Source organism: Bacillus rossius, chromosome 7 (genome assembly GCF_032445375.1).
Source record: "Bacillus rossius redtenbacheri isolate Brsri chromosome 7, Brsri_v3, whole genome shotgun sequence".
NCBI classification, from domain to species: Eukaryota; Metazoa; Arthropoda; class Insecta; order Phasmatodea; family Bacillidae; genus Bacillus; species Bacillus rossius.
The window spans coordinates 47,556,660-47,579,197 of record NC_086335.1 but is presented as its reverse complement, the minus strand read 5'-3'; the positions used below and the strand labels follow the sequence as shown (position 1 = coordinate 47,579,197).

The window sequence follows — 22,538 nt, the reverse complement described above, 5'->3', positions numbered from 1 at the left end:
CCCAATTAGTTTTTATTAGTGGGACAATGTTTCCTTAGTTTGTTTAAAGTACCAATAACTGTAATGAGTAAAACTTTGTTCATCATGACAATTAAAATACCTTTGAAAAATATTTTGAATGCTAAGCTGATATAAATATAGAATTTTTATAAGCTTAATATGTATTTGTTTATCCTGCAAAACTATATAAATGAGAATAGGTTAATGAATAATTTTATTTTTGCATCTTGTCATTAAAGATGACATTAGAGACACAAATAAAACGTTTAAGAATATTGTGGAAGGAATTGGCCATGTGAAATTGTAATTAATATTCTTAGAATTTTTGGAATTATCTGAGAAACCATTGAGAAACAAAATCAGTATAGACTGGAATTCGAACCTGAGCAGTCCAAAATGTGTGACCAATGCATTACCACTGTGTTTCCTCTTCGGTACTATTATTTTTTTGGTGAAAACTAATGATTTTAAGAGCAGAGTGCAGTAAGTTCGAATTCCAAGTTAATATACCTAACAATCTGGTTGTATTGATCTGTTATCCAAATCACTATACGTATGTACATTTTTGTAAAAAAAAAAAAAAAAAAAACTGCTGAAACATTTTAGTTTTTATTACTATAGTGATCAGGCCTGCTATGAACTAAGGTTGTGCAAATACAGCTATTCTTTAATGAAATGAAAATTGTTTTCATAACTGAAAAAAGTAGTGTTTCTATATATGTGTTCTTTCACTTAATTTAAATAAGAATATTTGCTCTTTAGCAATTTATCAACCACATGTTGGGTGGGGGGGTAAAAAATCCTTTCTGCACAGCCTACAGGCGTAGGTAGATTTTGTAGTACCTATTTATTCTGGAAATATTTTGGTCACTTCTATAAACTTCTTGAACATTTTAAGAACTTAATGTATATAACAAATTTGTTCGCCAATTTTACAAAATGATTGATTAAATATTTGCCCATTTCCAATGCAGCAAAAAATATTACGAATATATTTAACTCATTGTAGCCAGCATTCAATAGTTTAAAACGCAGCATTGAATAGCATGGAACAAATTTATATTATATGCCAACTAAGGTAATTATTTAATTTTTGGACCTTCAACCACTATTTTTCACCTCTTGCACTAATAACGTGGTATTATAAAAATTTTCTTTTTTTACCATGATTTAAGATAATATTAAGATGGGTTAAAATAAATTCAAATGAAATTGGTACTAAGAAAATATTTATTATTGTTTTAAAGGGGTGAAAAATAGTGGTAAGGTCAAAAAATTAAATAATTACCCATGTTTTTACGATAATAATTTTATAATACATTCAAATGAATGTTATATTTTCCATATTATGAGAGTAACAGTGATTTTTCTGTTTTTCAAAAAACATTCCCCATTTCTACCCCTTTGGTCGGATATTGCCATTAACGAACTCAACCAAGATTTTCCACTACTATATTTTATGTATCAGTTTGGAAGTGATTTGTGAAAAATTGTGACAGTTATGGTGTCCACATAAAAGGGCTATATCTCTTCATATATAGATATATAAATATATAAACTTTTGAGTTTTCAATGGTTTTGGGGTCTCTAAGCCATGAAACTAAAAATATATAAAAAGTGTTCTGAAATACGCACCATGGTATCAGTTATAACAGGTAGTATTTCTTCAAAATCTACCTAAACATAAAAAAAGTACAAAATTATAAAGTTAAATAGCATTGTTATTTATTATACAAATTTTTCATTTTACAGTTAAATTTGCTTCATATCACTGTGTGTTTTACATTCAAAGTTACTTATTTGAGATTCCATTTCTATTCCAAGTCTCCCTTACATTTAAAATTGTTTTATATTTGAGGTTGAGTTACTCGATCATTTTATAATTAAGATCATATTATGTTCCATGTTGTCTTTAATTCTATATTTTTAATTTTGGGTATATTTTTAAAAATCATCTTGTATGACTAAATGAGTATGGCGCTTAACATTAGAAAATCAAAATTGATATTTAAAGTGTTCAAAGTTTTTCATTAGATTAGAAAATACTATACTCCAAAATAGCACAGTGAATACATAAAAATCAAACAAACATTCGTTAGGGATTTTTATATACTTTAATGACTTAAGTTTTTCGTTTCCTTGACATTCTTTAATTGAATTACTTATAGAAATCAAAAATACTGTTAAAGAATATTAATGTTTCAATATCGATATTAATTGCAGTACCAAATATTTGCAGAACCCTATGATGAACCATTTATTTAATCACTCTTTAACTTCTGGAAATGAGCTGTGTGATCAATTTTTTTTTTTGATAAATGATTGATATTTAATTCATGGGAAAATTATTTATTTTGGGTTTGTTTTGTTTTCTTTTGTAGATGAGGAGGCCTTAGAGCATGTTGGCTCGCAGCGCCAGTACTCTCTCATAGACTTTGAACTGATCCGTGTGATTGGGCGTGGTAGCTACGCAAAGGTGCTCATGGTGGAACTGAAGAAGACTCGGCGGATATACGCCATGAAAGTGATCAAGAAGGCATTGGTCACTGACGATGAGGTGAAATAAATATATATTTATGTTACAGCCTTCATTTATCATTGGCTTCTGTGTGTATACTTTTGGTTTAAATTTTTTCATGCAATGAAAATAATTCCTGAAAATTTTGACACTAGAGGTGAAAGTTTCAAATACTTTTATAAGAGAATAATGACAAATAATTACCGAGTGAGGGTAGTAATAATACCAGCTACATTATAACAGAAAACCGTGGTAAATTTGTGTAGATGATCGGGGTGCATGTTCTTTTCTCAATTTTTTTTTTTTTATGTGATTTCATGTTCACGTAGATAAAAAAAGGTGACTGCTTGTCAACTCAACAACAAACCCAAACAAAAAATAATTAGTTATTTTGATACCAAAATGTGACAGTTTTATGACAAATTATGCTGACCATGTAAAATTATTTCAAACATTTGTTTGGAATCATTGCTACAAACTAAACACCATTGTTTTGACATCACATTCCGGTATTATTGAATCTTGCCAATCCTGAAAGTTGATTCTCTTCCATCTATCGCAATTATTGATGACTTGAAGACTTTTTTTAGGTACATACTGTTTACTGACTGTATTCCTGTTATTTTGTAATGTACGAAAAAAAAAAAAGTTGTCATTATAAGACAGTAAGTGAACATTTTTAGATTATTTCGTGAAAAAATAGCCTAGCTTTCAGATTTTTTTTTTTTTTTTTTTGCCACGTAGTATTTTATAGATATTAGTGGCTGGGAAGTTCAAATTCTTAAACTTGGCATTTGAAGACGACCAAAACCAAATTTAATTTCACTCGGTTCTAGTTTGAAATTTAGAATGTTTGCATACCCCTAAGATTGGTTTAAAATATTTACATTGCAGAATTGTGTGATCAGTTTTTAATAGAGAAATGATTTGCAAGTTCTGATCCGAGGTCTGAAACAACAGTGTTATGAATCGTCTTTAATGGATTCCACCACACCACCGCCACTGTGTTCCGTTTGGCAGGACATAGATTGGGTGCAAACGGAAAAGCACGTGTTCGAGACTGCCTCCAACCACCCGTTCCTGGTCGGCCTGCACTCGTGCTTCCAAACACCGAGCCGCCTCTTCTTCGTGATAGAGTTCGTGCGGGGCGGGGACCTCATGTTCCACATGCAGCGGCAGCGCCGGCTGCCCGAGGAGCACGCCAGGTTCTACGCCGCAGAGATCAGCCTGGCCCTCAACTTCCTACACGACAAGGGTGAGCGCGGCCTGGCCCGCGTCCCGTCGAGAGAGGCTCGTTGGCATCGAGGTTGTTGCGTGAAGTGGACGGAATAGTGGCGTTGCCCAGAGAAAACGAGTCGGCTCCAGGGCCGTAACCAAGCACTGTAAACATTACCGTGTCCATAAGCGTGATCTGTGCACATCGCATAGCTTGTAATGTTTTCTTGTTAATTCTGTTAGATATGGACTTGTGATTTTCGCCCTATCGAGGTAAACCCAAGCTTCAAAAATAATCTCGAAACTCAAGTGGGACCTCCCTGGTGCCCGGGCCCTGGGGATTTTTCCCCTATTGCCCCTCCTTCCCCTCCTGCTTCTCCCTCTCGACAGCCCTGGCTGGCTCACAGCAACAACTTACACATGTACCACTTGTGAAAAATCCAAGTGCGTCTTTCTATGTCAAATCACCCAGACCATGTCACTCACCAACACGGATTTCCACAAAATTTCGTGTACTTGTTGCCTTGATGAAGTTATGAAGCCATATGAATTTTTTCTTCATTGGTCCTTATAGTTTTTTTTTTTAACAGAAGGTCAAAGTTATATGCATTTGCTTGAATGTGTCACACTTGATACTCCTTTTCAGAAGTGCAGCACATTGCTAAAAAAATTATATTTCAGCATGTATACTTGTTTAATGTATGAAATTATTCGTGTAAGTGAAACAAGATTTTCAGATTCCAAGAAAAATTGCGCCAAAGCATTTTTATGTTTTCTTATTACTTAAAAAAATTATTTAAAATGAAAAGAGCATGTTTTTACAGCATAACTAGAGATGGTGATTTATAGCTTTTAAAATATTAACATTTAGCATTTTGATTTGAAATTTAGCATTTTTTGCATTTTTAAAAACAAGATTTAGCCAATTCTCTCATTTTACATTACTAAAGAAAAGTATATTTTTAAAAAAGCATTAAATAATACACATATTAATTATTAACAAGCACAGAAATAAAGATCTAACACAACAACAAAGATAGCCTATCTTGGCAGGTTTCCAAACAACTTTTTAGCACTTATGAGTGCAATAAATTGAATACTTAAAATTACAATAAATATTTTTTAGCAGTGTTCGTGGCCATAGTTGATGTAGAGTGCACAAATAATGGTATTGAAACTCGTTTTTTTCAATTTTCACCTTTTTTTAGTTTTCGATCATGCCAGAAACCGTTGCTTGCAGTTTTACCAACTTTTCTTCATCCGATTTCTCGGTGAATCTTTTTTTTGCAGTCCCTCAGATTTAATGTGCTTTTCAAGTACATATTTTTTTTTCCACTCCAGACGGCGATTACATAAATTGCACATTAAAATATTCGTATCACTTTCGTAGAACTGTTCACTTTTGTATTCATTTATGCGATCGCAAATGGAAATTACGTTTCGTCCCATTTTTACCACGAGAAATAACAGTATACAACACATTCACGAATATGCACGTATTTGTAAACACACCACCTTCCACAGACTACACAAGAACGCTGCTTTCACGTGAAACACAGACAGAAAATGGGCGCGACGAAGCAGAGATGTCGCAATATGGTGGCCTAAAAACTTGTACTCTGCAAAATGACGGACACTCTTCCAGCTAGTTGTTCTTTGCTTTGTTTACAATCGTGAGGCACGGATGGCCATTTTTCATTCAATATTTACGAACAATAGTGTTGTGAATGATGTGACAATAAGATACTTGTGCTGAATACGCCATAAAATGATGGTTTCTTTAGATACTGAACTGAAACGAAATACAATCGGTAAATAAATTTTGTAGAGTGAAGACGAATCTACGCTTTTTACCTTGATTTCGCATTTATCTCGGAATAGTCTAGATTTCGCATTTTATAGCGGAAAAAATATAATTTAGCATATTTTCGCATCTATTTCGCGAAAACGAAAAATCACCATCCCTAAGCATAACACATGAAATTGCAGATGAGAAAATTTAGCAAGAGGCAATAAAGAAAACTCATCTGTATTGGTTTTACATTAATCCTGTAACTACATTTTATGATATAACGAAAGAAAAACAGTGGGGTTTTGAAGGCTTTGATATAAAATTTATACAGATTTATATAAGACATTAATTGGAAACCGACCACAACACTCATTACAAATATTTTCTTAATTTGTTGTAGCTGCTACTAAAGAATAACACTGCATATATTTATGAACTGGTGATAGTGTCAGTGATTATTATTAATTATCAGTGTATTCATACCTTTTTAAGATATTTTAACTCAAACATATGTACTATCACAATTCATTGCAAGTTGCTATTTAATATGTTTGCAGTATTTGGGTTTATTTTCCATTTGCTACACATGTGTGTGTACCCACACACATACATAATCTGAAACCTGGTTATGCTTTAAACCAACGGCCTTATCCTTCAAGTAAGTGATGGAGTATAATTACCTTGTGCAGTATTTCTGGTGTTTGATGTTCCTAAAGTCAGGATGCAGGATGAAAACTTCTATCTCACATTAACTAATTTCCCTTGTTGCAGGTATATAAATACAAATATTTTTCCCTTCCATATCAATTCATAATAAATGAATATTAGTCCAAAACTACCAATATACTGTATACAGTTAGTGTTATGAGCCAAAATGTTTGTTGAACAGAATTTCAGCAAACGCTACCTCTTTTTCTGGGAAGTACCACATCCTACCACTTCCTTTTGTGACTGGTACACTAACAACTCTTAGGATATTATACAGTGGAATATCACACCTGTCTTCTCTGTCAATGGAAGGCCAGTGGAATGACCTTGCTGGTCCATGTGGATGTAAGAATTTAACTACCACATCTTCTTCATGATTTAGCTTTTCAATTGTCCCAAAGAACCAGTGAGAGTCATATACACATGAAATAAATGAGTTTACAGAAAGCTGTGACATGGTGACAAGCATACAGAGGTGTAGTTTTCATCAAAACTTATGCGTTTCGTTGCTACAACATCTTGCAACAGTGGTATAAACTGATGAAATCCGCATGATCCAGGGATTGTCTTTACTTTCGTAAACCGTCCTGACAACTCATGTCGCTCCTGTTGAATCAGCTCCTTTTTGACAAGCCTGAAATGAATATGTTCAATGCGCGATGTACAGAATTTGAATACTTCATCTACTGTTGTTATGTATCTGGTTATCAAGACATCTTCCAAGGCTCTCTTTAGTAATTTAGTAACTAAGCGTTTCACTGTGCCACCAATGCCATCACATGGGGACTTCCCATGGCTGGTAGCAAACAATGACCAAGATGCTTCGAAGGAAAAATCCTTAGCATGATAGCACAAATTTTTTAAGTTTTTGCAGTTTTTATATTGGCCAGCACAGCCGTCACTGAAGTAACGCACCTTTCGCACAAACGAAAATTTTTCACAAATTAGCTTGGCAATTTATTTTTGTGTTGCATGTACGAAGGCCACATCGTGATCCAGATCATCAGACAACACACAAAGATTACAAACAGGCAAATCCACTGAGCCAGGCAAGCGGACATGAATGACTACAGTATGTAGAGTACAAGCACCACTTGTCCAGTGATAACCTTGTGCTTCATCTTGGATAACATATGAGAAATTCTCACTGAAATCTAGAACAACTGCTGTGTGTGACTTCAAATTAACTTTAGTTTCTTTCAAGTAGTTGGATTGGGCTTGTGCAATATATGAGTGTGGAATAAGTTTTTCTAGCTTTTCAATCAATTAGTTCAAATAGTCTTCAAAACTTGCACTACACCATATGAGTTCTGTTCGATCAGTACTTACTCACTGACTATATTCTATCTCATTGTAAGGATCATAATTCAGTTTTCCTTGAAGAATTCTCCATAAATTCTCACTTGGTGGGCAATGAGAGCAGTGACGCACCATGCAATCTCTGTTTTCCTTGGAACAAACTAGGTAAGTTATAAGGTCATGATAGGATTCATTGATTTCACCAACTGCATGAAGGAGAAGTTTCACATTCTGGTGTATGCTACATACACATACAGAATGGGTTCCTGATGATCCTGGCAAAACACACCACTTAGGTCTTAGCATACAGAACTTAGAGAACCGAACAGCAGATTCTGGAAATTGGAATATGAAAGCAGCATACAATTCTTGTAAATTAGAAAGAATAAGACGTTTTTGCTTGTGGACATTCCTAGCAACACTAACTACATCCTTCTTTCCAGGCATTATTCTAGAATAGTCATCATTTTCATAAAAATTGCGCACCCGTTCAACAGTTTCTAAGCTTAAGGATTTCCCTCTCTTTGATTGTGGAGTAGATAAAATTCCTTTTTCCTTAAGAAGATGTCTTGACTGCCTAACAGCATACTCACTGACTTCAAATTCTTCCATGATCCTTTGTCTGCTCCAAGAAATTGGAACTAAAGTTAAAAGTCTAATCATTTCTGGTGTATTCTGTGTCATTATTACTTTTTCCTTAATTAAAGATAAGAGTGTATCTAGATCTTCTGCTTTCTGTTTGATGTCCTTTGAAATCTGTTCATTGTCATTTTTCTCAGTGGGAAAGCCCTGGCCAAGTACTTTGCACACTTTACTTCTTAAGCTGTCACATGCCGATTTCAATTTCCTTTTCCCATAAACTAGCTTGCTGTGTGCTGGTACAGCATGTAACTTTAAAGGGGATATTCCTAGTTAATCAAATGTAGTACTGATGGTCTTCAAAGCAGCTTCCTTGCTTGATGATGCATCAAGATCACCTATACGGCATACACTGGCTGTATCAGATATTTCTGATGATTCCTGGTCTGTTGTATTAATAGGAAGTTCTTGTATGCATTTTCTGCAAGATGAACAAATCTTCTGTCCTTGTGGTATTTTCAAATTTAATTTTTCATATATTTCCCTTGAAATGTCTTTATTTACACATCGTAGTGATTTGTAGATGGTTTTCTTATGTTTTTTAAGTGGATCACAACATGTAGTTTGATACAGTTCATATTTTTTTGTATAAAAAATCCTATGGTGCTCACAGACACTCGCTAACCTATCACTTTTTATGCCACTCCTACAGGATAAAAGTTCTTTGTCAGTATCACTAAGTGTTTCAATGTGGTTCAACCTCTTCAAATGGGTATAACTTGTTTTATGACACTCTGTTCCAGTCTCCTTACCAACACTACATGGTTCACTAATTCCTGACTGCTGAAGTTCCATTACTGCTTCATCAACTTCACAACGCTTTCACATAATGTCACTGGTTCAAAAACCAAATCATAAAGTTGTTGTGCGATCCCAATAACAACACAATGAAAAAATTAAAAGAATAACTAAACAAAAGTTTGTAGTTCGTTCCACATGCTTGTTTATTAACCTTATACCAGAAAGCACTGAAGAACCTTCCAACTCTGCTTCACCGACTGGCTATCCTGCTACATCAGCGGAGGTTACTGCAGCTGCCTCTGCAGATAAGCCCAGTGATGACTACACACTTGTGTAATGCTGACATGACTGGACCTTCAGTGCAAGAAGGTGATATAGGTAGCCATGTGGTTACCAAAGTGAAAACAAAAGATGGGGTTATTATACATGCACTTACATACATAAACCTTCAAAACCCCACTGTTTTTATTTCGTTATATCATAAAATGTAGTTACAGGATTAATGTAAAACCAATACAGATGAGTTTTCTTTATTGCCTCTTGCTAAATTTTCTCATCTGCAATTTCATGTGTTATGCTGTAAAAACATGCTCTTTTCATTTTAAATAATTTTTTTAAGCAATAAGAAAACATTAAATGCTTTCAGGCAATTTTTCTTGGAATCTGTAAACCTTGTTTCACTTACACGAATAATTTCATACATTAAACAAGTATACATGCTGAAATATTATTTTTTAGCAATGTGCTGCACTCCTGAAAAGGAGTATCAAGAGTGACACATTCAAGCAAATGCATATAACTTTGACCTTCTGTTAAAAAAAACTATAAGGACCAATGAAGAAAAAATTAATATGGCTTCATAACTTCATCAAGGCAACAAGTACACAAAATTTTGTGGAAATCCGTGTTGGTGGGTGACATTTCAAAAAATGTTTGGGTGATTTGACATGGAATGACCCAGGTACAACTTTGTCGGGTATAGAATTTGGATCGCCTTGGGGGGAGGCAGTTTTTATCAAATGCCGTAAAACCTTCTTAAAAATACCCAATTTAAAAAATTTACTGCATAATATTTTTTTTTAAAAATTTACCACTGTACCTATTAACACATATATACAGTTTAACCCTTTTTAATAAATTTTCTCCGATTATTATAAATTTTTAAGTACCTTCATATACTGTTAACAGGGTTTTACTGTATTGTAGTTTGCTTTTTCTGGTTGTAAATGTGACTTTGTTTGTTCATGGAAATAACACTGAAGTTTATTTGAAATGATAATATAGAAATTTAAACTAAAATAAGTTTCAGATCTATTATCTTACTATGTATGTTAGTAGAAATGTGTTTGTTGTTTTTATAAGTACTTTATATCAAACCGGGGAAAGTGGTAGAGAAATTTGTTATGGTCTGTTGATGATGAATCATGCCAGTATTTGCCTGAAGTGATCTCAGGAAATGATGGAATGGTAAGATAGAATGTCTGGACTGGGTGTTTCAAAATTTCCATCATACCACCTTGCAGGGTGTTTTCGTCAATTACGCAAGCTTTTTAGTGCACATTTGTGTGATGTTAATGAAGAAAATATGCTAGACATATACTGGTTAATACAAAAGTACCAAACTTGATGGCGTAGTTGAAAAAATGTACTCTCATTAAGGAGAAGCTTGGTTCGAATCACAGTTCATTGATCCTGTTGGTGGTGTTGTTTGTGTTGGTGTTGGTGTTTCGTGTTTTATTTTACAAAAAAAGAAAAAAAATTGAGTAGACCTGTATGTTGGAGATTGCTAAGATACCTTCAAATCATTAGGTTTATTTTAAAAAATTTTAATTAAGTTTGTATTTGATGTATTTTAGCAGTTAACTAACTGTTAATGAGGTTGCCTACTGGCCAAAAAATAAAAAATTTAAAGCATATAAAAATATAAAATTAATTATGATGTGTGAATATTGAAAATTTTATACATCAAAATTAATAGTTTTAGTATTTGTATTCAATTCAGTTTTGTATCATTAAATTTTTTAATAAAAAATATTAATTTATATTCTAAATGTACTGTATTTACCTCGTGTAACTATAACTGTGAGGTTAAAAGTCATTGTTACACAATATAAATTATCGTAGATGGTTAAAATACACTAATAGGCCTAATGTAATTATCCAAATTTTTATTTTAAATATTCACAGTGAATAGCATTGGCTTAAGTTCAGACTGCGAGATAGTGTGTAATATAAAATCTTTAAGTTGAAACTAAGAAAATAATAAAAAGTTAGCATAACACCAAAAAAATTTCCAAAAATTTCAAAACGTAGTATATGTTAGTACAGTGTAAACTCTATATAACGACATTTAATGGACTTAGCATTTTTCGGCGTTATAGAGAGTGGTCGTTAAATGGAGAGAAATAAAAAATACATATAATTTTACTATTCTATAATAATATGTATTTACTAATAGGCCTATAGTACACATTTTACTCACGAACATTAATATTCATACAAATAACAACACTTATTGCGTATAGTCTGTTATTTTTTCTTTGTTTTTCTTCGTTTTTTCTGGCTAAATCCAAAGCGTCTTCCAACATCACTGATCTTTTCTCCCGCCTCTATTGAGCGTATTAATAAAACTTTATCGTCAATACACAAAGATTTTCGTTGACTCGTCATGTTTACAGTTAGAAAGTCTGTAAGCAACTGCGATAATGATAACGTGTAACAACTTGACAAAAGTCTAGTGACTAAGGTAAACATTTGAAAGTTCATCATACAAAATCAAAAGACAAAATTTCTTAGAATCTCCAGTACGTTAGTCGAAGTAAACACGTGCTAGATAATACAACAACAAAACAGCAAACAAAAGAACTTACACAGCTGCAGTTCTTATCAACTTCGACAACTTAGAAAGTACTGCTTAATGATTTATAATGCCGTATTGTTGTCGTTAAATACAGTGAGCGTGGACGCAACACAGTGTGTATTATTGTATAGCAAACAAGGTAAACAAGCCAAAGTCAAGCAATTTGGACGTTTTAAGGAGTTTGTCGTTAAATCGAGTGACGTTATAAAGAGTTTACACTGTATTTGTAACTGTTAACCTAAAATACCGAATGCTGTTGCTCAAACCCCTCATAAAAAAAGGTAAAAAAAAATTTTTTTCCTCTACTTTTACTGTTTGAAATTGATTTTGTATTCACTATTCATATTCAAATTAGATTCGAACCATAGAATTGGTATTCTCACAGGCCTAGTGATCATGTTGTGCGATTGTGCAGGTATTATCTACAGAGATTTGAAACTGGACAATGTTCTCCTCGACCACGAGGGCCACATCAAGCTGACAGACTACGGGATGTGCAAGGAGGGCATCAGGCCGGGCGACACCACTTCCACGTTCTGCGGGACGCCCAACTACATCGCGCCTGAAATACTCCGTGGCGAGGACTATGGTTTCAGGTATGTTGGCGCTTGGGCACTTTCTCTTTGCTCATAGACTGAAATGTAACGTACAATAGAAGTTCCCAGATGTTTAAAGGATGAATGGGGCATTGGCACTTATAGACAACAGGCGGTGTTCCAATCATGCGCTGAAGGATAGTAAGCTGTGCCTAATTACAAATAATGTTTTATTTTATGTACACCTATCCCTCACTTGGCACGTCTTCAGATTGCGCGGATTCATTTAGCGTGATGTGAATTTGACTGCCCCAGTCTTGAATAGCACGTCTGTAAATTTCAATTAGCACGAAATCTCGACAGGCAAAAAAAAATGTCGAGCACGTCGCTATGAAGTCTGTTTTAACTTCTGTAAACAACAGATGTGCTGTGGGGTACAGTTAGCCAAAATAGGGGGGAAGAGATGCACGCGCTGGTCTGTCTATGCTCTCAGCTGTTGTACAAACATCAGCTATGGCAAGTTAAATTGCGGCTATGGAGTGTAAAGGACTAAATGTTTTTACATCCGCGCGTATGCCGCCGTGCTGAACCGTTGTTGCCTGGCCACAAACAGGGCCGTGAACTTAGTCTAGTCAGTGGAAAGGAATTCATTCAAACAAAAGCAATGTCTGCCCATTCAGCTGCCGGTATCTGTACGTGCTTGATCACTCATAATGCATCGTGTTCAAGTATTTGAGACAAAACTAGAAGTATTACGGTGCACAGATTGTCATGAAGGCCACGCTTATGTTGGTCGCACTTTAGTTTTAAGTAAGTCAACTGTGCGCACAATCGTACGAAATAAGGACTCTTACCAAAAGTTTATATAAGTCTGATGCTGTTGGTTGTACTAGCGGGAATATATTTGACATTAGATACCGGAACATAAATTAACAGATGATTCACTTGGAAGAGGTTGTTAAATGAATGTTGCAATAAAGAAATTAATCATTGGCCTGACAGGATTTGTGTGAACCAGGTATTGATACGCAAATAAGCACTTTAATTTTTGAAAAATTAAAAGGTAAGCGACATAAGTTGAAGGTCACGCCCGGGCGGGCAAGTCAGCCAGCCGACTGACAATAAAGTACATAACTACGTATCTCCCGTTACGTGATGTCGTATTTGTCATACAAAGTACGATGGGAGGCATGTAAAGATAAATGGTGTGACATATTTAGAGTTGAGTGTTATTCAACGCATTCATATTACGTAAAGTATATTTTCCTACACGATTTTGGAACACTTTAAATAAATTAGCCTTGCGATTTATGGAAACTAATGCTTCAGAATACGCAATTTCAAATAACACAAACATTTTTAGTAACGAATTAGTCTTGCTAAATGAGGGATAGGTGTATACTATTGATGGACGAAATGCCAATTTTCTCGAATCCAAATCCGAAAGAATACTTTGAATATACCCCTCAAATCCAAGTCTAGGTCTCAAGGATCCAAATGAAAATAATGTACAAGAAATGAAACATATTAATTATAGTGTTGAAACATTTAACTCTTTAAATGTTTCATTCATGAACTAAGTTTCCAGAATCAATACATATTGTAATTTTATTTATATGATTACATGTTAAAAGTAAAATACCTTGGGGAATGGTAGCTAGATAAGTATGAAGAGAAAAACTCACCCAGTAAAATTCAGAGGTTACCAGTTTTTAATTTTATTGATATACTTTATTTCTCTAATATATATTTCTATTCAAATCTTTTTTCTTGAATATTGAATCCCTGGAATACAAATATTTGATTGTATTTGCGGGTTTGAGGATTTGGTTGACCCGTCCCTAGTAAAGACATGAAGTGAGTTGACCAAAAATATATATTTGGCTCACAGATAAAAAAAAAATTTTATGTGCATTAAAAATGCTAGTGTTTGATTTACAAAAAACAAACACCACCTAAGAACAGCATTACAAAGGCCAGCAACTTAAATAAAAATATACAAAAAGCTTCAAGCAAACTGAAATTACGAGTATGTAACAGCAATAAGGACAAGCATAGTTGCTCACATATCTAGTGACAACTTGAACTCTCAATTGTGCATTTTACAATTGAGCATTGTGTGTTAGATAATGGGTGGCAAATACAATAATTATTAAGTAACTCATCAGTTCCAGACAACGATCCTGAACAAAAATCGTGATTCTCACCAAGTGGAAGTATGAAATTGACTAGTATTCCAAAAACAAGTTAAACATCAGTATTAAGCTCTTGGGATTGATCATGGTATCATTAAAATAAATAACAATGTCGAACAAGAAAAACAAAGTTAAACACAATTAGAAAACTGCATTTGAATCCAATTGTAAATTTTGATGGTTAGAGCCTAAACTGAAATGTTGCCTAAAACGAACAGGGAAATTAACAACTTGAATAAAAATGGTATCACCACTTTGAAACTGGAACATACAAAAACAGAACTAATACTTACAGAAAGACCTTGATAAAATCCCACTTTTTCACGCTCCAATCCTAACTTATTGACTCAATCAAAAAATAATAATGAGAGGGATAAAGAGTTTGCAGGCTCTTAGATGCACTGAAGGTGCTTGTCTCGCACATGCTCAAAGCCAAATGCTGTTCGCAAGAGGGGAAGTGGAGAACACAGAGAGAGAAGGATGAACAACCACTATAGAAGATGGAAAATTGTTTAAATGATAAACTTGTCAATAAATGCTACAAACAGTTTTATTGGCGACGAAACGCTGTAATATCACTAACTAGCGAATTTGCAAATCATCATTATTTGCACGCTTGTTTTCATTTTGGTCATTTCTGTGTATTAATTTTGAAGCCATGGACATAGACTGTAACAACGTGCGAACACAGTAAAATGATGCTCTTTGTGAGCAATATATTGATTGCTGTGGAAAGATGCAATTGGAAAAGGTTGTCCTGTGATGAATTCAAGCTATAATTTCGTGAAGCATGTCTCGCAAACCTAACATGATAGGCCAGTCAACAAGAGGCTTAGTAAGCACATTTTTCCAGTAGACCTGAAAACTTGATGTAAGGGTAATTCGAGGACGCTGAATTGAATGGTGTTAATTTTTTTTTAAATCGGACGTGAAGTTTTTGGAGAAAAGGGTTAAAAATTGGTTTGACTCAGTTTTTCTCAGAATCTAGAAGCGAAAAAAGTTTCAAACAAAAGTCAATAAAAAAATACATTTAAAAGGTTCCCAGGTCCATCTTCATATTTTTAAACATGAGCGAGAAATATTGGAGAAAAGTAGTAAAGCATAATTTTAAAAGTGGGGTTAGTGTGCAGGCGAGCGTACGTGTTAACTAAACACAAACAAAGGGTCTTCTGCAATTTTCGGGCCTCTCCGTCATGACTAGAGAGTGCGAGTTAGACAGACCTCTCTTTTTTATTATCTCATGCGTTAGCGAGTATTTTTTGTCTTTGGCCATCAGGTGTAGAGGGTTCTACATATATATATATATGGTTTAGGAAACTATTAGTTTCTATTAAAATGAAATATTGTTGTATTTTTATTTATTTATGGTTCACTATTTTTGAAAATAAATTAGAAAACGACGTGCCATAAGCATCACGATTCGATTTTAAAACAGTGCGCTTATACACCGATATATATAGATACTAGCTTTTACCTGCGGTTTCGCTCGTGTTATGTCCTAAGTATCAAAGATCATTGCAAAGAAAATAAAATAATATGGTAATTGTTTTTTTTTTTTTGCGTGATAGGAATAATCAGTATTTAAAAATTCTAATATCCAATTTAGCTTAAAAAACTGAAAACATGCTTTATTGAAATATGTTTCACTATTACAAAAAAATGAACTTTTTAAAATGTTAGGATTAAAAATTAAAGTATTAACGTAGAATAAAAAAATTAATTACATAATATTCTGCCCCAGTTGTGTGATCTGAAGCCTCGTTCCATTACATAGTCGAGGATCATCTAGATTTCGTATAAGCATAATTTGTACATTTAGTTTCATTTGAAGTATATGTTCCGAAAGTTCAAGTGAATTTAAAAACTCGGAAGGATATGATGTTCTTTGTTCTGTATCCATGAATGTATCTATTGACAAATACTCCTTCATTTCCCCTTGCACCTCTTTTAAAATATAAGTGTAGATTTTATTAACGATATAAATATTTTGGCGCCAATATTGCTCTTGCATACAACCACCGATCACTATTCAAATTTTGCTGCAAGTCTGGAAAAAAATTAGATCCACATCATTTTCACTAAATTACAAAATTCTCTTGAAAGTTGAAATAAAATATAACCTTCAGCATCAATGTCCAAACAACGATCACTGAAGAAAATAGACACCTAACCTCAAAAATTTAAAAAGAATAAGTTCTGCTTGGCGGTTTCAGAAAAATAAAATGGAATAGTAAATTGACCGCTGGTATTATATTATTAAATTGGCGAATTATTTAATTTACTTATTGAAATGCCAGATGGCGTTAAATTTCATTAAAATAATTCAAACTCGCAGTCAGACGATCATACATACAAAATCAATTTTTTTGCCCTTCGGAAAAAAAATTGTTTTTTTATATATAAAAAGTATCTTATGTCCTTTACTATATCCTTGAAAATATGCCCACAAAATTTCATGATGATCGGTTGAGTAGTTTCTGTGTGAAAGCGTAACAAACAAACAAACAAACAAACAAACTCACATTCACATTTATAATAATAAAACAATAATTATAATAATAATTAGTAAGGATAAGGATATAGAACACACGACACTCGAAGGCCAAAGACGAAAATTACTCGCTAACGCGTGAGACAATAGAAAGAGAGAACAAATGGTTTCGTCTCTCAGTCGCACTGGCTAGTCATAACAGAGAGGCCCGAGAATTGCAGAAGACCCTTCATTTGTGTTTAGTTCACACGTACGCTCGCCCGCACACTAGCCCCTCTTTTACAATTAACAGCTTTACTACTTTCTCTCCATTGTTTCTCGCTCATGTTCACAAATACGAAGATGGACCTGGGAACCTTTTTAATGTGTTTTTTGATTCTCCACAACTTTTGTTTGAAACATTTTTTTGCTTAAATCCCTAAATTCTGAGAAAAACTGAGTCAAACCAATTTTTAACTTTTTTCTCCAAAAACTTCACGTCCGATTTCAAAAAAATTAACACCATTCGATACAGCGTCCTCGAATTACCCTTGTATCAAGTTTTCAGGTCTGCTGGTAAAAAGTGCTTACTTTGCCTCTTGTTGACTGGCCTATGAGTGCATCTATGATGATATCGTTGCTACTTTTTCATGAGCGATATGAATTTTCTGATGTGTAAATCGTGCAGAATTATTACTAACAAAAAAAAGTGAGTTTGAAGAAACGTGTTAAAAAGGCGATGTATCTTAAAATACCTGAAAAATTATAAATCCACATTAATTAATAAATAAATGCTATAGAAATTTAAATAGAAACTATAAAGTAGGTTTATAAATGCTTTTTTCCTTCATCTATAGGAATTGATTGATAATCAACATGCCTATTTGGCTATAAATCTTGGAAAGTCTTCGGTGGGACCAGAGCTCTAGAAAGGGTTTCGTGCAGTTACGACACAATCTTACATAAAATACCTTACCTTTTATAGGTAACCATAAGAGGCATGATTCGGTGTTAATGTAGTTCATTAACATATTTCAGCGTATGAAGAAACAATTGCTAATAATTTATGTGTACATATATATATATAAATTTTAAAGTGTTAAAATGTAATAAATTTAAAAGATTACCATACTAATGTTATACTGTTGCTACATACAACTGAAGAAAATGTTTGAGCACTAAAGAACAATAAAACACTTACACGCATTGTGTGGTGCATGAGTAATTCTAAACTGATGTGTGTTCTCCTATGGCAAGTGAGGGAATATTACATGCCTTCTGTTGTGCTTTAAATTGTAGTATTTACTTTTTTTTTTAATCAAAACATTACCATATGTTAAATTTTTTTATGTCTTTTTTTTCCTTACATTTCAAATCCTCCCACCCCTCAAAAACCGGTGCTCTGGGGAAAAACTTAGTTTGTTTGTGTGTAAATTGAAGCCTAGTTACAATCTGTGTTCAGAAATGTTGGTAACCCTATTGGCTATTGCATATTCTTGGTTTCAGTGTGGATTGGTGGGCACTTGGTGTGCTTTTGTACGAGATGCTTGCGGGGAGGAGTCCCTTCGACATTGCGGGGGCGTCTGAAAACCCTGATCAGAACACAGAAGACTACCTCTTCCAAGGTTTGTACACTTTCCTTACTGATGATTCAACTCGAAATGTGTTTCTATAAATAAATTATGAGAATAATGGAGAATGATTATCGGAACATAAACCTGTTTGTATTGATTTTCTTTTACTTCTTGGTTTCCATGGTTATGTATGACACTACCAGACTGAAAAAGATTTCGAACATGTGTAAAATTAACCAATTTCAAAGTAAAGTTCTTGATTTCCCTTAATTTCTTGGCCATCTGACCTAGCTGCCAGTACGAGCTGTGATTGCGTGAATGCTTGCACATTATAAATTATCATAGTAAAGAAGTTTTCTCCACTAAATTGCAAAAAACATGTTTTTTGATGTGTAAACATCTTGGCTCTCTGTATTTGGCATTTGTTAATCGCATGGAACGGGAACGTATGACCAAAGTGCTACTACCTGTGGCAAATGACGTAATTTGAGTTCATAGAGACAAAGGTAAACATTATAGTATTAACTGTTTAGTGAATTTTAACAATATGGACCGTATTTTAATAAAATTCCTTGTCGAAAATCAGGCCCATTGTCAGAATGTAGTATATTTCAAGTCTTTTTCACATATATCGCAGTCATTTCATTATATAGTTTAACTTTTTGCTTTGAAAATCGAATTATTTGATACGATGTAGCTGCTCTGGTAGCGAATTATAATGGCAGGTGTGGAAACAATGTGTTATTCGTGTCAAAAATGTAGTTGAAAACACAATTTGCTATATTTATCATGCTTGGCATTATTTTAAAGTATTCTACGTTAAATTTTGTCTCTTGAGATTCATATTATAAGTTTATTTGCTAGATGAGAACACTCGTTACCAAGGTAAGATGTTTACACATCACTGGCGAGTACTGATAGACTGGCTCCTTTTTTTTTTTTTTTTTTAAATAAATAAATAAATTATGTTCTGTTAGTATCTGTAGACTCAATATACTTTCATGGCTTCATTTCATACAACCTTGCCACTAAAGGACCCTTGGGTTAAGACTACGTCAGATAAGGATGCATGGTTTTTTCTGAAAGCCAAACATGAATGTTTTAAACCTGAAAGGTTATCGTCTGTTCTGAAATAACATAAATCGTACAAAATAACTATTATTGCATGCAAATCTAATCACATAAGTGTATAAATAAATTTTTGAGTGTAATAACTGTAACTTGGCCTTGCACTGATGTGAGAACATAAATTGAGGCGTAAAAGTCATAAAATTTTGTAATATATAGGTAAGAGTATTTATCTGTTAAGTAAATAAGAGTAATTAATCATAGGTTCCAGCAGCAGTATTTATGCTTTTGTTTCTCATAGTGTAGATGTCGGTTGAAATTTATTCTTTGAAAAATTATCTTTAGTTTATTTTTTATGTAATTTTTCTTCTTAGTTTTAAAATAATTTTTTTTTCATAAATAACATACGTGCATGCTATTTTTGTTTTACTTTAAGCTCACTGTGTATTATCGGTATGTTTAGTTGTACTTTTTTGTGCTTTCAGTTATCCTAGAGAAGACTATTCGTATTCCTCGGTCGTTGTCTGTGAAGGCTGCATCTGTTCTAAAAGGCTTCCTCAACAAAAACCCTGCGGATAGGTTAGGATGCCATCGTGAGACTGGATTCCTCGATATTGTTAACCATCCCTTCTTCAAGAGCATTGATTGGGAAATGGTGAGAGCTTGGTTATAATTATCCATAGTACATGTTCATCTCGTATTTTGAATGTGTTTTCAGAATATGAGTTGCAGAATGTGGAGCGGTGTTTGAAATTATACAGGTTTGTTAGCAGGAAATAACACATTAACATAAATTACTCTGCATCTGTTGCAAAGCTGATAACCACAATGAGAGCTACTAAAGGCTTTGTTTCACCACCACCACAACCCCCCCCTTCCCCCCTTCTCCCCTTTGCCACCACAATATGTTGCCTCATTTTCATGCTATAATTTTTATCTGGGATAATTTCTTCAGATGTTCCGTTATATGAAATTTACAGTTTTTTTTTTTTTCTGCATTGAATGTCCTCCCAGATACAGGCTACTTGTTATCTGCCGTTTTTGTTTAACTAGTTGCATGACTGTTATTCACTAGATAATCCTTTTCTGAGTTTGGATAGCTGGTTAACACACAACTTGATTGCTTCTATAATCTTTATGAAAATCTGAAATGAGCCAAAAAAAAAACCAAAAATTTAATTTGGAGGGTAAAGCCGAACCTTAAGGACAATACAAATAACTAAGTCTGTGCGAATAATTTTTTTTTAGTTTGAATCGAATACGAATAAGATTACCAAATTATTCGTGAATACGAAAATCAAATTTGAATAGTAAGAATGAGAATTATTAAAATCCCACTAAACATTTTTTTCACATTGTGTAACAACTTCTGGGAAATAATACTGAAGTGAAAGGTTAGTTTAATGGCAGCCATGTAAATTTTATTTATATCAGCAATATTATAAACACAATTTCTGCTAATTTCATCATACTTCCTTACCATGAAATTTGTTCAAATTTTTTAAACCATGTTAAAATTATCCTAAGCCTTGGTCCAAAGCAAATTTTTATATGCACACATATGCACACACATTAGAGCAAGGGTTCAAAAATAGTGTTTAAAGGTCAATAAAATTCACTCCTACCTTGGTAGGCATAATATGATAAATTGTTCTAAGCTAATCAAATTTAGATGCATGAAATTAAAACATTGGAAACATTTTCGTGGAATATGTAAAACTTTTTTATTTTTCATTTTGGAATATTGGTATTTGGAGAACGTGTAGGATGTTATGTATATTAGTTTTTTTTAAATGTTCAAGAAGTTATTAGAATAAATATGTACAGTAGTTCGAAATCAGGCTGTGCCAAAAGGGATTTTTTATCTTTAATTTGTCAATCAATTTAGTGTTTGTTAGCCTAGGTTTACAATAGTTACAAAAATAAAAGCCACCCTCGGGTCTGGTGTATTTAGTTTTATCATTTCATTTGAAAGGTTTTATTTTTAAATGTTTACATGTTCAATGTATTAATGCGAATGCATGCAAAACATTAGCTTACATTCCATGTTTTCATTAATTGTGGCTGTATGACACAATGTCAAATGTAGAAACTGCAAGTTTTCCAGCCTGAAAAATATTTTCAGCAGAATCTAAGCTGTAACCAGATATTCGGCAGGAGCTTGATTGTACAATAATACACCTTCTTGATAAACTACAAACCCCGGTGATTTTCAAGATGTAAAAATAATTATTTCTTGCCTACAGTAAATTAAAATAAACAGACTAAAACTACTTTTAAAATGCACTAAACGGACAGTGTACAAGAGCTTATAAAACTGTGTTCTTCGTGCTGCTCGAATGACATGTTCAGAACCCCCACTCCAGAGTGTATCTCACCTCTCCCCATCTGAAAGACACTGGACTCGAGTCGGCGAATGCAGTGGCCATAGACCATGAGGCTTCCAGCTCAGATTTGCTGCAAATCTGCGGTTGTCACTCCACAGGCAGGGAATATGTGACTACGCCACAAGTTCAGCGACTTTTCTTCAGGTGTGTTGGTTCCTCGGAGCACTGCCGGATCCTGGGTTAAACCAGTCTGGTACAATACAGTGTCTCTCTGGAGAAGTTCGCTACAGAAATAAAATAATATAGATTTCCATTTGCATGTTGACTAAAAATAAATGCAGCAGCTTGACACAATAGGCAGAAAAGTCTTTGTATTATGATAGTAATTAATGTGTGTAGTTAATGGTAATGCTCACATTTTATAAGTAGCCTATCGTAAAAATGTTTTCATTTAATTTTTTTATCAACCTCCCCGCCTTCCCCTCTTTATGCTCGGTTTAGGTAATGGGTAAGGGGAAGGTAGAGTAGGTGCAGTAGGACATACAAATATAAAAAATGTAAATACTTAGAGAGAGATTCCACATACTTCCATGCCT

At 33.7% G+C, this 22,538-nt stretch overlaps 1 protein-coding gene across 12 annotated transcripts in view; it reads left to right on the top strand.

The window, feature by feature from the left end:
- Positions 1 to 22,538, top strand: part of LOC134533970 (atypical protein kinase C) — a 391,849-nt gene that overhangs the window by 318,017 nt on the left and 51,294 nt on the right. For all 12 annotated transcript variants that reach the window (XM_063371822.1, XM_063371818.1, XM_063371826.1 and 9 more), the window contains 5 exons: positions 2,382 to 2,557; positions 3,539 to 3,773; positions 12,188 to 12,368; positions 18,480 to 18,598; positions 20,101 to 20,270. In XM_063371822.1, coding sequence (XP_063227892.1) covers positions 2,382 to 2,557; positions 3,539 to 3,773; positions 12,188 to 12,368; positions 18,480 to 18,598; positions 20,101 to 20,270 — 881 coding nt within the window. The remainder of the gene's footprint in view (positions 1 to 2,381; positions 2,558 to 3,538; positions 3,774 to 12,187; positions 12,369 to 18,479; positions 18,599 to 20,100; positions 20,271 to 22,538) is intronic.